At 39.5% G+C, this 17,778-nt stretch overlaps 2 protein-coding genes across 2 annotated transcripts; both read left to right on the plus strand.

Moving 5' to 3' along the window:
* Positions 1–486: 486 nt before the first annotated feature.
* On the plus strand, positions 487–4,177 carry LOC137598838 (5-hydroxytryptamine receptor 3A). Its single transcript, XM_068319335.1, has 10 exons — positions 487–502; positions 633–740; positions 829–1,010; positions 1,277–1,321; positions 1,476–1,585; positions 1,943–2,112; positions 2,250–2,410; positions 2,709–2,919; positions 3,444–3,704; positions 3,957–4,177. The coding sequence occupies exons 1-10, from the start codon at positions 487–489 to the stop codon at positions 4,175–4,177; spliced, it is 1,485 nt and encodes a 494-aa protein (XP_068175436.1).
* Positions 4,178–6,673: 2,496 nt separating this feature from the next.
* LOC137598839 (5-hydroxytryptamine receptor 3A-like) lies at positions 6,674–15,194 on the plus strand. Its single transcript, XM_068319336.1, has 9 exons — positions 6,674–6,722; positions 8,199–8,359; positions 8,439–8,483; positions 8,680–8,786; positions 9,147–9,316; positions 9,591–9,751; positions 12,155–12,365; positions 12,875–13,075; positions 14,597–15,194. Exons 1-9 carry the CDS (start codon positions 6,674–6,676, stop codon positions 14,863–14,865), a joined length of 1,374 nt encoding a protein of 457 aa, XP_068175437.1. The 3' UTR covers positions 14,866–15,194.
* Positions 15,195–17,778: the final 2,584 nt, after the last annotated feature.

Here is a 17,778-nt window from a genome sequence, read left to right on the forward strand (position 1 = left end):
GATTGTGGGAAACATTATCTTCATCAGAATCATCCAGCATGAATCTTTCTCAGCAAACTGTCGCTATCATCTCTTGTTTTCTTTTGACATCAGGTAATGACAAGATTTTCATTCTAAACTTTTGACTTTTTAGTTACTTGAATGTATGTTTTGATTGCTTAGTTCTAAACTGCAGTCGATAACTGAAGTGGTAATTGATAATCGTAATTATTACTTTACCTGTTTCAGGTTTAAATAATCATGAGATGATATTCTAATCTTTTTTTGATTACTAAAGTAAATGCAATTTGACATTTACAATAAGATGTTAGACTGTATAATGAGAGTAAGCCCTGAAAAACTAGAAGAATAAGAATAGAATAGAATAGAATAGAATAGAATAGAATAGAATAGAATAGAATAGAATAGAATAGAATAAAATAAAATAAAATAAAATAAAATAAAATAGAATTTTTTCCCTGTAGGAAAAATTATTTTCTGTCAAACATGTATCACAATTGTGGTAAGTCAGTAGTGATGAATTTTAAGTAAAGGACCCTTTTAAGTCATTTGAATTGTTATGTTGTGTTAACTTTGAAGAATGTTTTCCATTTTGTTTATTTTTTAAATTTCCATTTAATTTTGATTTTCAGAATTTTACATCTACAATAATCTTCTACGCAGCAACTTCGCAATTAGCAAATACGTTATCATAGTTTTGTTGCTTCTCAACAACTCATATATAAACCTGTCGATGCAAGGTATATAGTTAATTTTAGCGGTATTATGTGGCTGAAATTGCAAACTATAAATTAACATGTGTTTCTCATAATAATAAGAAATTTTAAGAAAACTTTCTCTTGTCAGTGTCTCAGTGTTTAAGTACGCTGTCCTGTGAGGAAGGCCACAGCGGCCCAACCTACGAGTCCATGCAGGCTGTGTTTGACTTAAAGCCCTTCAGGCCAGCAGTAAATCTCAGTAACCCAACCATAACCAACATCTCATTTACTCTGTATGCTGTCCTGGGTGTGGTACGTTCACTTTGAGATTTGACAGAAATATTTAAAACTAATTCCACTGATTTCAAAGGCTTTAACGGATTAAATCCTGAAAAAAGGAAAGTCAGGTCAAAGAATGTTGGCTGTAATAAATTACACATGCTGTATATGTTTTTTTTTAAAAAGGAAAAAATTACTCATCATTGTAAGAGTTATTAATGTTACAAACATTATATTTTTGACAAGTGTAACCTGGTGGCAAAAGATCTCAACTTCACATGAGATTCATTTTGTTTCAGAATGAGAAAACCCAGATACTCACAACTTTCTTGTGGCTACGATTGGTATGTAGTATGGACATAAAACTCTGTATATACATGTAAGGAAGACTGAGGCAATTTTTTTTACTGATGTAACATGTATGTAAAATGACAAATAAGCTGATATTTTGATGCAATGATCAAAGTTTAACCTAATTTCTGATTTATTTCACTGAAGTATTGGCATCATGAGTTCCTGGTTTGGGAACCTGATCAGTGTGATGGCGTGACCAAAATTTCTCTGCCCGTGAAGAAACTCTGGTCTCCAGACATCATCGTTTATGAGTTGTGAGTTCAGATTTTATTTCTAGTCAGTGGAGGCCTGAGGCTCTGGTACACACAAATGAATATCTCATTACATAATCATGGGCGCCCTCAAACAGATGCATGTAAAACTATATAATTTCTATAGAGCAGGCTCAGTGGTATGCTGTTGCAGGTTGGTAGTTTGAATGCAGTTCTCTAATATAAAACCCCAGACATAGTCATTTAGGGATCACCACATGTTTGAAATCCAGCCTGCAAAGCTGCAAGAGCAAAAACTTTGCTTGAAAGATTTTACCGTTGAATTACTTTTTGAATGGGATTTTCTCTCTGTGTATTTCTTTTAATTCCTCCTTACCCTTGCAAACCCAACCTCCACAGTGTAGACGATGATGTTTCTCAAGCGTGTCCTTACGTCTACGTGAACCACACAGGTCAAATTCGATGGGACAGAATGTTGCGTCTTGTCTCGGCTTGCAACCTGAAGATCTTCAGTTTTCCTTTTGATGTGCAAAACTGCACATTTACATTTGGCTCCTACATGCACACCAGTGAGGACTGACTAATATTTAACAATCATGCAAGTTCATACATTTACAGACCTTATTCATTCTGGTTAGTTTAGATTGTATTTAGGAAATCTTTGGACAGGTATTTCTCTCTCTCATTCTGCTTTTCTCTCTCACAGTTAAGGATGTGAGAGTCAGCCCAGCTCTGACGTTTCAGGAAATGTCTAAAAATTCAAAGCGGTACCTAGAAGCCAGTGGTGAATGGGAGCTTGTGGACATACTGGGAGAGACCTCCATCCTCCAATTTGGAATTGATGAGTGGGACATCATCACCTTCTGGGTGAGAGAAATCACTGACCATAATTATATTATGTCTCATTTATTTAGTCAAAAATGAACCCAAAGGCTTCTCTTCTCTTCTCTTCTCTTCTCTTCTCTTCTCTTCTCTTCTCTTCTCTTCTCTCATATTTTATTTTGCCTTATAAAATTGCTGTTTTAACACAGAAATAGGAATGAGCCTTTTTAATCATGCATTTCATTTGAAATAGTTTACGGATAGTAATTTATGATTCCTTTGAGTGACCTATTCATAGTATTTATATTGAAGGTGATGGTTCATACAGACTGTTGTTGCATAGGTGGTCATAAAGCGGCGCCCGGTGCTGTATGTGGTCAACCTACTGATCCCCAGCTCCTTTCTGATGCTCATTGACATCTTGTCCTTCTACCTGCCTCCACACAGCGTTGACCGCGCCTCCTTCAAGATGACCCTTATCTTGGGATACACTGTCTTTCTTCTCATCATGAATGACTTGCTCCCTAGTACAGCAAATGGCACACCCATTATAGGTTAGAGGTAGTGCTATGTGAAGGTGACATATGAGTGCTACGATAGTTCCACCATAACTAACATCATAGCTGTCCAGTTGGATTGAGATCTGGTGACTCGCTGATCCCAGACCTGTGTTGGCCGACAGTTTGTCTGTCAGAAATCTGCAGGTCTTGTGAGTTTAGTAGTCTGTGACTATGATTTTCAGCTTGGGCCTAAAATGACCCAAAGTTTATTTATGCACCCTGGTGGTGAACGGCATTCATGCAAAAATTAAATGAAGGTAGTGTTGCACATTTCAGGAAAAGTTAGCTAATGTCAAAGTGAAAAAAGATCATTTAGTGACGTTTCTCATCTGTAGAACATAGTTGGTGCAAAATTCTTCACCTGAATACAACAAAGTAGATGGTAGATATACAGTATATTTTTTTTAAATAAAAAAAATGTGTAATAGTTAGTGAAAAAAAAACTCACTGCAAATGTTTCAGCTTTAAAATGGACATAATTAATCTCATCATTTGCTTTGTTAATCCATCTGATGTAGGTATATACTTCTCTGTGTGTTTGGCCCTCATGGTCATCAGTCTACTGGAGACAGTCATCATTACTAACGTCCTCCACCACAGCTCCATGAAATATCAGAAGGTTCCAAACTGGGTGAGGGTGGTTGTCCTGAAACACATCGCGAGTCTCATCTGCTACCGATGGCCCGAGGACCTCCAGTCCCCTTCAGTACCAGAAAAGGATACGCCTGGCCGCTCAGATAGTCGTTCAGGACCAGGGATCATCCAACCTGACTCCCAGATGAATGCCCAGCACGCACCCATCATTGGAGGTAATCACACAATCTCAGTGAATAACAAATACTACTTCTGATAAAGTAAGTATTGACACAGTATACAGTAGATGCATATGAGTGAAGGAAATAAGCATTAACTAAACAAAATGTGTTTAAAAATTTATTTATCTTTGCCATTTGAAAACATTTCAGGAAAACCTAACAACCAAGGCTGACACATTTCAGGGTGTAGACTGTGATCAGTCATTTTGATTTTGTCCTACACAGCATCTCTGCCCGAACTGCAACAGATCTGTCAATACCTAGGAGACCTTCGCTCCCACCTCATCTCTCTGCAGAAGGAAAGCGAGCTGCAGGACCAGTGGTGCCACGTTGGATATGTCCTTGACTACCTGCTCTTCCGCATTTATCTATTACTCATCTGTTGTTATGCCCTGGTCATCATCTCCATGTGGTGTGTCTGGATTACACAGACCTAAATACACATAAATTACATTTGAACCAGGGCTGCATGGGATTCAAGAATTTATTAGCGAAAAGCAAACTAAAAGCAAATGCATAACTAGCTAGCAAAGATTTGCAGTTGTTTGTCCTGTGATGTTTACAAAGTCTTTTCTCTGTATTTCATTTTGTAAAGAAAAGTGTGAACTCTGTCCGTTTTCTTGTGACAGCAAATTAGTTGCTTTCCTTAGTATTCCTATTATTCAGCCAGAGCAGTCGAATATAATAGAACAATCTCTTTTATGCTTAGCATCCTGTCTGATACCTGATACTTAAAATGACAGTAGTTGATATTCCATTCTTATTATTTTGTTTTGTGACTTTGAACTGATTTTATACCAAACTTGGCTTCTGTGTTGTTGACTTTAACCTGGATCTGCATAAAATCAGCTACAATTTTTCTCAGGACATCAAAGAAACACAAAGACCTGAAATAATGGATGACAAAATGGAAACCATTGTGTGATATAGGAGTTTACCATTAAATGAAAATGCTGTATCAAACTAACTAAAGTCATAGTGATGTGGAATTCCTCAATAAATACTTTTGTGCGTCCAACTTTTGTTTATCAACCTGACGCAAAAACTCAAGAGAGCTGAACGAGGACAATCGTTTAATTCCTCAAGGGTCAGTAATTCATGATAAATACAGTATACTAAACAAAAGCAGATAGAAAAAGCGGAAGAAAATCTTTATTAGAATGCAAGATTTATGATGATTAAGAACTGATAAAAAGTCTTTTTCATATAAAGCTGACGAATCTGTGAAATTTGCACGTCAAAGAAAGAAACCTAGTGGGGCCACTATCCATCCATCCATCCTCAACCGCTTATTCGGGGCCAGGTCGCTAGGAACAACAGTCTCAGGATTGATGCTCATACTTCCGTCTCCCTAGAAACCTCCAGGGGGATCCCGAGATGTTCCCAGGCCAGCCGAGAGAGATAGTCCCTCCAGCATGTCCTAGGTCTTCCCCAAGGTCTCCTCCCGGTAGGACATGCCCGGAACACCTCCCTAGGGAGGTGTCCAGGAGGCATCCGGAACAGAGTCACTGCAGCTGGCTCCGCTCGAGGTGGAGGAGCAGCGGCTCTACTCCGAGCTCCTCCCTGCTGACTGAGCTTCTCACCCTATCTCTAAGGGTGCGCCCAGCCACTTTACGGAGGAAACTCATTTCAGCCACTTATATTTGGGCATGACCCAAAACTCATGACCATAGGTGAGAGTAGGAACATAGATTGACCAGTAAACCGAGAGCTTTGTCTTACGACTCAGCTCCTCCTTCACCATGACAGACCTATACAGTGACCACATCACTGTGGGCGAATCTCATCCACCCCCCCTTTGCCACCAAGGAGTTTGGCAACCACCTCGGTGACTTCAGCTTGGGTAATGGACGAGTCCACCTCTGAGACCTCTGCCTCTTCTTCCTCTGTGTAAGACATGGTAGCATGGTATTGAGGAGATCCTCAAAGTATTCTTTCCACTGCCCAACAATATCCTCTGTCAAGGTCAGCAGCTCTCTGCCTCTGATTAAATTTGTTAGCATTAAACCAGAATATTCTGGAGTGGATTCAAATAAAGGAGAATTCAGGATTTTTTGTACTTAAGCTTGATAAAGAAGGGCAGTGAGTGGGATGTTGCTGTGGTGGACCCTTTACCCACAGGTCCATATGAAATTTACATGTTCTATTCATGTGGGTTTAGCTTCCGTCTTTTTAAAGGTCTGAGTTTTCTGGATAAAGCCATGTGTGTGTGAGATAGGGCCATTTCTCACTGTTTACACATTTAATGAAAATTAATAGAAGACAGGTCCGTGGGCCAAAAATACAGTTATTTTTTACTTATTTTGTCAGAAACCTGACAGTGGCTCCTTTAGCGGTGAACACGTAAAGTTGGAAGGTTGTCTCTTTGGCGCAACCAGCAGGTCAAGCCTGTCACGTTTCCTGTGAAATACATTAGCAATGGATGGATGGATTGACTGAAAGTTTTGCGTACACTCATGGTTTCCAAACAGTACAACTGATATAAGATGTTGGTTGGAAGACCTTTGGTGCAGACATTTAATTTCCCATCAAATTGAACTGACACAACTTTTCATTTTGCAGAAATGTTTATCAAATGAAATGCAAATGAAATTGTGTTGGCATTACAGTGGTTTTGGACGGTGAGGCAAAGAGACAGATCTCTAAAGGGCAAATTAAGATGAATGCATAATAATGTGTTTGCCCCGCCTCAGAAAGCAGAAGAGAAGATGTTGACCAAAAACATGCAAATTCGAGTGATGATCATTTGAAAAGCTCCTACATGTTACATGATCATAAGATGGGCGGATCTCTGTTAGGAATAGAGCACAGCTTCCCCTGGAGGTGGTTAAACATTCCATGTCTGAGTTACTCCAGCAGCATGTCTTCTGGTGACTAAGGCTACCATTGGATTTTTTTTTCTTTGTATTTTGATATTTAAGACACTGAAAATCATGGTCAAGTCCACAAAGCTCTCCTTCACCTGTTTGATGCTGTATCACGGTAAGGCTGGAAGATATTTTTTTGACGTGAAAAATATTAAAATACTAGCAAATATACAATAAAATATTCTTCATTAAACAGGCTTCAAGTATTTTTAATAATAATAATAATAATAATAATTAAAACATTAACATAGGTCTTTTTCTTCTATTACCGTTTACCTCAGCTGTCAGTAGCTCTAATGTTTGTTCTCTTTATTTGAACATTTCTATGTTAATTTTCTAGTTAAACATGTTTGTGCAGCAGAAAAAAAAATCATTGAAGTCAGTGGGAAATGTCAGGCACCAACAAAATAAACTCAATGATAATGCAACAACCAAGCTCAGCTTGGTAAAGACTACTTCTATAATTTTGAATCTTTTCCTAAAACTATTTTAAAGCTGCTACTAAAAGTAATCCAAAAACTACTTCCAGGTCCTTGAAGATGTTCATTTTTCACTTGTGTATCCATTTAATAGCCGAATCTTTTTAGACCTGTGTCCAAGTTAAATCCTAACTAAGCACTCATAAATCAAACTATGCAACTATACAGTTCAGAACTTAAAATATCTCCATCTCCACAAGCCTATATTCAATTTAAAACTTCAACATTCAACATTTGATTTTTTTTTTTTTCAAATTCATCAAATGCTTAAATTGTAATTTTTCTGGAAAATTGTAGAGACGACACTGCACTCTCTCCCCATCTACCTCCACCATTCCTTTCTCTCTCTCTTGGACAACATAGTGGGTCGTCCAATGTTCCAAGTTCGGCGGTTCGATTCCTGCGCCCGCCCAAGCTCCTGAGTGTGAGCTTGACAGTGGGAGGTGTCACCTCACCTCCCGAGCATTGCCGAGACACAGTTTGAAACTAGAGTGTGCTCTTATTTTTTCCTTCAGGGATTACTATAGTATACAAAATTAAATTTAAAAAATCCCAATAGGTCAGGGGAACCCTTCTTGATCCTTGATCCTCTTGGATCTGCCTGTCAAAAGGGACTGTCACCAAATACTTAATCATGGGGATTGTTGGGTCTCTATAAAATAAAATGTCAGTCTAGACTTATCTTGTGAAGTTCTTCTGAAAGGGATCCAACTGAAGTCGAGGCTTAAATGAGTAATTTCATACACCAGAACAAAAATTAGGTCATGAACAGTTAAAATAAAGCAGCTTAGTGTTGTAGGTCCTATGCCTTATACAACATACATTAATGTTGTTTCAGACCCCAGACAATGCGGTCAATTGGTAACACGTTACAGAGCAAGGTGCCACACATCAAAGCAAAACGAAACAAATAAAAAGCGAAACAAGTAGACATTGTAATTCTGTGGAGTGTGTATCTTTGCTAGGACTGTCTTTGCTATGTCTGTCTAGCCTTCGGAGCTCATGCTCCATCTTTCCACCTTGAAAGTCACAGAAGTCTATGTTGACACTGCTTGTACCATACTCATATAATTTTACCAACATTGTTTTCTATCTTTTCTTTTAAATCTAAGGTTTTGTTGCAGCTTTAAACTGCACCAGCCCAACACCTAAATCCTTGTACAATGAACTTGAGAAGACTTTATTCACTGAGAAATTGGTGCGCCCTGTAAGAGACTTTGCAGATACACTTGACATATCCATCGGTGTCACTGTGGTGGGCATTATAAGTGTGGTGAGTCTGCACAAATATTTAATTCAGATGTAAGCGGCATTCCTGGCTCTAAATAACTTTAAATGTGTCTCATCCATAGGATGAGAAAACCCAAACCCTGACAACAGTCATATGGCAAGTTCTGGTGAGTTTTAAAGCAGTAATCAAGTCATCATTACACCCCTAACTCCCACCAAACCCCTAAAAAATAATTTTAATATGTTTTGTTTGTTTGTTTGTTTGTTTATTCATTTATTCATGCATTCATTCCTTCATTCATCAATTCATGTGAACCAGCATTTTCAAAGTTCTCCCTTGTAATTATGTTCAATCAAATGTAGCAGTGGAAAATATATGGGCTGAGTTGGGATGAGAAGGATTGTGGAACAACAAGAGTCTCTATCCTTCGGGAAAACCTTTGGTATCCTGATGTCCACATCACAGAGTTGTAAGTTACAATTAAAATATTCTATTAGAATTCAATATTGATAAAACTTATCTAAAGTTGACAAGCAAATGTAAAGTAAAAACTGAAAAGCAAAATCCATAATGCACACTTGGAAAAGCCTGGCTGAAGAAGGGGAATTATCTGTGAACTTCATGTTCCAAAAATCAATTACACACTTAGGGTTTTTTTAATCAAGAAAATGAACTCATGGTGGAGTGTTTAATACAAATTGAAGCAATGCAACGTGCTAACAATGAAAAGATTTTTTTTTAAAATCATACAAAATCATTTTGTCTTCTAAGAATCTTCTGGGATTCCATCATTAATAATCCTTGTATTGTTTTTTTCATTACTTTCCAGCACTGAGGAGGATAAATCTCCCATAACTCCATATGTCTACATAAACAGCACAGGGTTTGTGTACGATGATAAAGTAGTCCGAGTGGTCAGCACCTGCAGATTACTCATCTACACTTTTCCTTTCGATGTCCAGAACTGCTCACTGACATTTGAAACATATTTACACACAAGTAAGTCAAACTGTTTCTCTTTTACTGTAAGTTTGGAGTCATTTTTCACACATCCAAACTCACAAGCAAACATTTCACATTACCAATCAAAGTTCATTAGACCTTATTTTCTCTCTTGATAATTTGACATAAACTCCAGTAAAAACTTTTATATATTTGTCAATATGTGTTGATGGACATTAACTAAAAACCGTGACCATCACCTGAATAACTGAGAACCTACAACTTAAATATGTACGTCTGGTAACTCTGAACTGTTTAACTTTTATTCAAGTTGATGACGTGCGGATGACTGAGAGCACCACAGCGGAAGAAGTTCTGGAGGAGTCCATAAGTCAGATAACGACTCAAGGGGAGTGGGAGCTCATAGACGTTAACGTAGTTCCATCAACCCTGGTCCTGGAAGAAAGCATTTTCTCTCAGGTCACATACTTTGTAAGCATTATTATTATTTATTTCTGTTATCTTTTATTTTGATTGCAATATTTGAAAACATACTAATTATATGTGTATACTGTTTTTGTTGTGTAGAAAAAACTATGCAATTAAAGGGGTCATATTATGAAAAACCCATTTTTTCAGGTCTCTACGTATACATAGTGGTCCTCCCTAACCCTACCAAATCCTAGAATTTGAAAAACAAACACTTCCCGCACCAATAAACATTTAGAATCCTTTGGAATTCATGGCTGGACAGAATCAAAATGATCGGATTCAAAAAGGACCGTGTGTGATGTCACACCCAGCGTGATTCACAGTGGTTGACCTATCCTGAGTCATGATTGCCCACCTGGATAAGGGCGTGGTCATTCTCGGGGTGTAGTTCATGTTCAGGCTACGGTAATGTGGTAATGACCTGGATCAGAGCTACAAACTGAAAGAGAGAGTTTTGTCTTATTTACAGTTGCTTATGAGTATGAGTAAAGTGCTATATTGATTTTATCCTCCACGTCAATGCGACGAAGGCTTAGAGGACGGAGATAAAGTAGGAAACAGCCAACAGTTCAATATATTTCACGAATATAATACGTTTTGTCTTACCATTCCAGTTAAACTGCGTTAGCTTAGCTCCCCGGTGTCGTTAGCCAGCGATCTCTCATTGTCCGTGACGATTGTCAGGAACCACAGCTTTAATTAGATCCTGTCCGAACTCACCTGTTATCTCTTCCACTGATTTCTATCCCATTTGCTAACATTGTTTGTTTTCCTCCAAAAAAAAAGAAAATCCTCCGTGATGTTTACCAGCCGGTCTCATCGTATTTACACAATGAGCCACGAGTCACGTTCAGCTGACTGAGAAAGCAGCTCCATGCTTAGTACAGAAAAATCAACAGTTATATCATGGAAAACAAGAGTGGAAAAACACGTAGTAACAAAGTTACTGAAGGTCACACAAGTTTCAGACTATAGGGGATCCGACAGCAGCGTGCATGTTCATGTGGCGCACTTAACAAATTTCAAATACAGTGTAGTTGGACATCTGGCAGCTGAATGACACAAATTTAAAACAGAATAATATGGGACCTTTAAGTACATAACAGATAACTCTCATCCTTAAAAGTTATTATCCTTTTATCTATGTAATATAAATGTTACCGGGCTATGTGCAAATGAAAACCTTCTTGGTTAAAACTAAAAATTGACCATGTCAAGACAGTAGTAAATATAAAGTAAAATACACACTATTGAGTATCATTTCAGCAATACAACATAATACATTACACAGAATAATTTCAGATATGCAATGTATTGTCATAACACACATAACTTAATATCCTAGCCTAGGACTCTCTTCAGAAATGGCGACGGACATCAAAAAGCACGTCGGTCTACCTGCTCTGCCCTACACATAACCAAACCCCAAAACAAGTCCTTAACATAACCCAAAACCAGTAAAAAAAACATAAATAACTTACACCAAAAAGTAGTTCTAAAATCCTCAACGTGGTCAGTGCAGTGTCTCTCCTCAAAACTGTCGATAGACACCCGTCTTCGCTCCACATCTCATTAATCCATGAAGTGAGTGTGTGACTATAACGCGCCACAAGTGTCTGACGTGACTCGACGTCAGCCCAGGTACGCGCCATGTGGACTCACACTGGACATTGTGGACAACTAATGGAGCAATATTGGACAGTATGAGGGCTCTGTAACCACTTCATTTTGAAAGTTTTCAACTTGACCTAGCTACATATATTCTACTATGAGAAACAATTTAACAACTAAGCACAAAAAATAAAGAAATACATACACACACATATATATGTAACATGCAATTTATATATATATATATATATATATATATATATATATATATATATATATATATATATATATATCAGAATACTTTTTTCAAAATTTTAAAGCACTGCAGTAATATCTAAAATAAGTTTTATCTCACTCGGGCCTGGAGTGCCCCGCGTCTCTCACCTGTATGCCCACTGGGATAGGCTCCAGCAACCCCTGTGACCCACAAAAAGCATAAGAAGTGGGTAAGAAGAGGAATGAATGAATGAAGCTATATCTCAAAATGTACTGTACTCAGTGGCAATTTTTCAAAGCAAAATATGAAAATGCTTTCTTTGCCACTCTGAAAAATGTCATGCAGAAACAATTTAGGAAAAAACCTTATGTGAATCTTCTTAGTCATAGACAACTTTATTGTCAAATGTACCATATATGCACGACATACAGCACAGATGAAATTACAGTTTTCTCAGTCCCACAGGCAGTAAAAAAATCACTTGCCCTAATTTGAATGCATGCAAACATAAATGTTTTAAATCTGGAATCTAGAATCTTGAATCTAGAGGTGTCGTAAATGTGCTTCTCCCTTAGATCATTTTGAAACGTCGGCCAGTGCTCTACGTGGTGAACCTTCTGATCCCCAGCTGCTTCCTGGTCACAGTGGACCTCTTCAGCTTCCTGCTGCCTCCCCATAGCGTTGACCGTTCTGCCTTCAAGATGACCCTCATCCTGGGCTACACCGTTTTCCTGCTCATCATGAATGACCTGCTGCCCACCACCGGGGAAACAACGCCTCTTATCAGTGAGAGGCTCCTGACAGATTTTGTACTTTTAATTAAGATGAGATTGAAGAAACAAGTATGACAGTCAGTGCTACACAAGTGCATTTGATTATGAGGAAATTAAATAAGGTTGATGTTGACAGGAAAGAAATCAATAGATTTAAAGATAGGCATGCGAGTGCCACTGACTTGTAAAGAAATGACCAAATCCAAACACAAGTTGACATTTTGGGGAGAAGCAGTTGACAATAAGTGACTGAGTGACATTGTGAAACAAAATTCTGTTGTAAAACATTACAGTGCTAGAAATTGAAGTGTGGCGTACATACAGTAGAATTACTTAGGGAGTTCTCTAACCATCTGCCTCACAATTTCCAGCGTTTTGACAACACAAGTTCTTATAGTACAACATGTCTCCATATAAAGAACTAGCTGATCTGCATGTATAGATGGAGATTTTTTTTTAAAAACAGCATACTCAGCACAAAATGAAGTACTAATTTCTGCCTGTTCATGATGTTTCTTGCAGACGTATTCTTCTCGCTCAGTCTCGCTCTGATGGTGGCCAGCTTATTGGAGACCGTAATCATCACTAATATCTATTTTAACTCTGATGAATACAGAGTGGTTCCTCACTGGCTCAGCGTCCTCACATTAAAGTACTTAGCTGTGTTGGTCTGTGTACGTCCAAAGAAAAGGAAAAACATAGTCACTGTCTTCCTCAATCCAGGTAGACGTATGTTCTGTTATTATGAATCTAATATTATTCAATATTATTCAGTGAATGCCACTTCATCTGTTAATTGGGAATTATGGGATTGTGGAAAACAAGGACATCTCTGTATTTCCTGATTCATTCACTGAAGACACAAAGGTAATACAAAGATTAAATGAACTTTATTAGCTGTTCGTAGGACTGTGCTCTTCTGGACTGAGGCTTCAGATGTTGTTCCAGGAATCTGCTGGAGCCACTCTTCCAGTTTGGGGGTCACTACCCCAAGTGCTCCTACTACCACGGGGACCACATTAACCTTAACCTTCCACATCTGTTCCAGCTGTTCTTTCAACCCTTGATTCTTCTCAATCTTTTCGTGTTCCTTCTTCCTGCTGTTGGCGTCAGCTGGAATCACCACATCTATCACCACTGCTCTCTTCTGCTCTTTGTCCATCACCACTATGTCCGGTTTGTTAGCTAGCAGCTGTTTGTCAGTCTGGAAGCTGAAGTCCCACAGGACCTTAGCCTTGTCATTCTGAACCACCTTTGGTGGTATGTCCCATTGGGATTTGGGTACTTCTAGGCCATACTGGGTGCAGATGTTCCTGTACACTATCACAGCTACTTGGTTGTGCCTTTCCATGTATGCTGAACTGGCGAGTATCTTACACCCTGCTACCACATGCTGGACTGACTCTGGGGCTTCTTTACATAGCCTGCACCTTGGGTCAGATCTACTGTGGTAGATGTTGGCCTCTATTGCCCTTGTACTTAGGGCCTGTTCTTGTGCTGCCATGATCAGTGCCTCTGTGCTGTCTGTCAGTCCAGCTTTATTCAGCCATTGGTAGGTCTTCTTGATATCAGCCACTTCCACTATCTGACGGTGGTACATGCCGTGTAGGGGCTTGTCCCTCCGTCTTGTCATCAACATATATGCTCTCCAATATATATGTGTGTGTGTGTGTGTGTGTGTGTGTGTGTGTGTGTGTGTGTGTGTGTGTGTGTGTGTGTGTGTGTGTGTGTGTGTGTGTGTGTGTGTGTGTGTGTGTGTGTGTGTGTGTGTGTGTGTGTGTGTGTGTGTGTGTGTGTGTGTGGGTGTGTACAGAGGGGGGGCCTCCATGGTGGTGACTCGTTTGTCCAGCACATCCTACAGATGTTCGGTTGGATTAAAATTTCAGGACCTTGAAAACACCTTGAAAAACTTTGGGGTTAAGCAACCCATTAATTTGTTCACATGCAGGCACTTTTGGATTTTGGACAGTGGTCATACTTTAGTCGGTCTACAGCTAATCCCTGCTCAGTTTTCCTTTAAAACGCATCACATTCAAGGACAAAATCTTCATTTGCTGTGTAATAAATCCCATCTACTGATGGAATGGGATTTTTGCAAAAGTACTTGTTTGGAGATGTGCTGAGAGTATTGATGTTAGGTGATAATTAATACTTACCTAAGGGGGCTGTTTATGTCTTTTCTAGTTAGCGAGTAGTATTGCTTTAGGATTAAAGCAAGCTGTTCTTTGTCTTTGTGTGAACCAGCAATGAATTCCATCTCCTCAAGAGATCTGCAGAGCATATCTGGAGATGATGTGGGGAAATCCCACCAGGATCCATTCGTGGAAGAACTGAAGAGGGTGAACCGGATTCTTATGGCCATCCGCCTCCAGCTGGACAAGCACTTCCAGGGGAGCAAAATAACCCAGGAATGGCAGGAGATAGGGACGGTCATTGATCGTCTTCTGTTTGTCATGTACATTTTCTTCATCTCAGTCAGCCTCATTATCATCATTTCTGTCTGGGTCCAATGAAACTCTCATACAGCCTGATTTACGTAATTGCTGCTGGTTGCAAACATGCATACTTATATGTAACAAAGATGTACATCAGAGAGGCACACACACACACACACACACACACATACACACACACACACACACACAGTGGAGTGCAGGACAACCACGTAACAGCACCCTAAGAGCAGCTTGCAGGCTTTTGTACATTGCTCACAGACAGCTACCAGTTCACACTCCATACTTTTGGTCTACGCTGGTCTTGAACCGGCCACCTTCCGGTCTCCAACCCAAGCTCGTGTGGACTGAACTACTGCCGCTCCAGTCAGAGAACAGTCCCCTGGCGTTGCACAATATTTTAATATCTAATACAGTTATGTAATATTAAAATTTAAGATGTTCCTTGAAAGCTATTCAACATCCTGGGGGCTGGGGCGCATAGCTGTCAAGTTAAAAAGAAAAGGTTGAAAATAAGCAGAAGAGACGTGCCAGCTAACTACAAACAAAAATCTTCATAATGCAGTACTAAAGGAAGGAATGCAGGTCTGCAATTTTGAGTGTGTGAACATCCTGTTTTTGTTTCGTTTGTTGAAAACAGATGAACTAAATAAATTTTCTTGTTCTTTTGTGGCACACTTGAGTCCTTAGAAGAACACAGCTTGTTCAGCACAAGCTACAGTATTAAGTCTGTAACATAGGCTTCTGCCTAATTAGTGGTAGAAAGTATTTATTTCTACTATTACTAGCGGGAACCCGTGGAAATTCCACAATAAAACAATATCAGACTTTGTTTTCTTTTTTTCTTCGCATCACAAGAAAACAAACTGTGTCCGACAAAACCATAACAGGGCCACTATCAGCATGCACATTTTTTTCAATAGTTATATAAAAATACATGATACATTTTGATCAAATTTGTTAGCATTAATCCATTATATTCTGAAGTAGATTCAAATAAAGGAGAATTAAAAGATTTTTTTGTATTTTAGCTTGATAAGGATGGGCAGTGAGTGGCATTTTGGTGTGGTGGGCCCCACAGGTCCAGGGTCCATACGGAGTTTACAGGTCTGAGTTTTCCACATAAAGTCACGGGTGTGAGATTTGGATTTTTCTCAATGTTTACACATTTACATTAAAATTAATGGAAGAGAGGTCCATGGGCTAAGAATGCAGCTGTTGAATTTTAGAGAAGATCTGGGCAAAATGGTGAATTCATAGTTATTTATTACTAATGTTGACAGAAACTGAGAGCGGCTGCTTTAGCTTAGCGGTGAACATGTGACATTGGAATTGGTTGTCTCTGGCGCCACCGGCAGGTCAAGCATTTCATGTTTCCTGCAAAATACATTAGCAGCTTTTGCATGGATTGACTGAAAGTTTTGCGTACACTCATGGTTTCCAAACAGTACAACTGATATAAGATGTCGACATTAACATGAAGTTGTTTGAGTGAAACTATGACAATCTCAGTAACTGTTGGTTGGAATGTGAAGACCTTTGGTGCAGACATTTAATTTCCCTGCAAGATGAACTGAAATAACTTTTCATTTATCAGAAATGTGTTATGACCCTACGGGTCATGTACTGTTATGTATGTGTTGTGCTGCTGCAGTGCTCTCTCTCTCTCCTTGGTTTGTGTGTGTGTGTGTTATTTTTTGTGAATGAGGGAATTAGGAGCAGGTGGTGTCCGCTCATTGGCTGGCTCGCCTGATTGCTGCCGCGCGATTGGTCAGGGGGCGGGTCCCCTGACCTATTTGAACAGCCCGCCGACTGCGCTCTTGTCTCCTGTCCAGCCTTCCCACCGCCAGGAAACGCCAGCCTGCTGAACTGTTGTAGTAGTTATAGTAGCTCAGATCGTTTGTGCTCTGTGGCGATTCTGTCAAGTTCTCAGGTCTTGTGTAAGCTAAAGCATATCCTTGTAAATACTTGTAAATAATCAGTAGACAATTTGAGCAGTTGGTAGGAGGGAGAAGCCGTTTTCTTTTAACCCTTTTCTCCTGTTTTAAGTTAGGTTAGTAAATGATTTATTTACCTTTTCTTTTGTTAGGAAGGTAGGGTCGATTTAGGATATTTTTTTGTTATGTTGGCACCTGTTCTCCCTCTGAGAAAAATAAAAACTGCTCCTTTTTTTTAAAACTTGGCTTACTGATGTCTCTGGCCTTTCTTGTGGTGAGAAAACGGGGGGAGCAAACACGCATGTTATGTCAAAGGTTCCCCTAGACCGGGGCATAACATGATTTGGGGGGGGGGGGTCCGCTCTTTTGTTTTTTTGTTTCATCGTTGTGTCCGGTAAGTGTGATTGTTTTTCTGCCTCGTTGTCTCTGCTTGTTTGTTGGCAGTTTTTTTCTTTTGTGGGGGGGCGGCGGATATGGAGTTTAAATTGGAGGATTTTGCTATTAATCCAACAGTTGATAAACTTGAGAAGTGCAATAAAAATGATTTAATTCTGATAGCCGATGCTCTTGGTGTGACTGTGCCACCAAGCAGGAGTTAAAAGAGCTTCTCCATAAAAAGCTGAGAGGGGTTTGTTCCCTCCCCATACAGAGGGAGCTGCTCTCGGTGCTGTCTGGTATTCCTGCCCCACTCCGTACCTCCCCAGTCCAGACTGGCATGACAGAGGAGCTCAGATTAATTTAAAGGAGGTTGAAGTGAGAAATCGGGAGGTGGAAGCCATGAGTTTCAGGTTAAAAGCTCTGGAGTTAGAGCGGGGAGCTGCTCCAGCAGCCAGTCCCTCAACCTCAGTTACCGCCTACTAACCCTAACCCTGCTGGTAGGCCTACTAACCCTACTAGTACGCCCCATGACAGTTGTGATGTTGGTCGGCACAACGCATTAGAGTCAGCAGTGGATTCATATTTTAATGTTTTTGAGCCCATTGCTGCCACATTGAACTGGCCTAAAAGTGTATGGCCTCTTGCTCCAATGTAAACT

Source organism: Antennarius striatus, chromosome 7 (assembly GCF_040054535.1).
Source record: "Antennarius striatus isolate MH-2024 chromosome 7, ASM4005453v1, whole genome shotgun sequence".
NCBI classification, from domain to species: Eukaryota; Metazoa; Chordata; class Actinopteri; order Lophiiformes; family Antennariidae; genus Antennarius; species Antennarius striatus.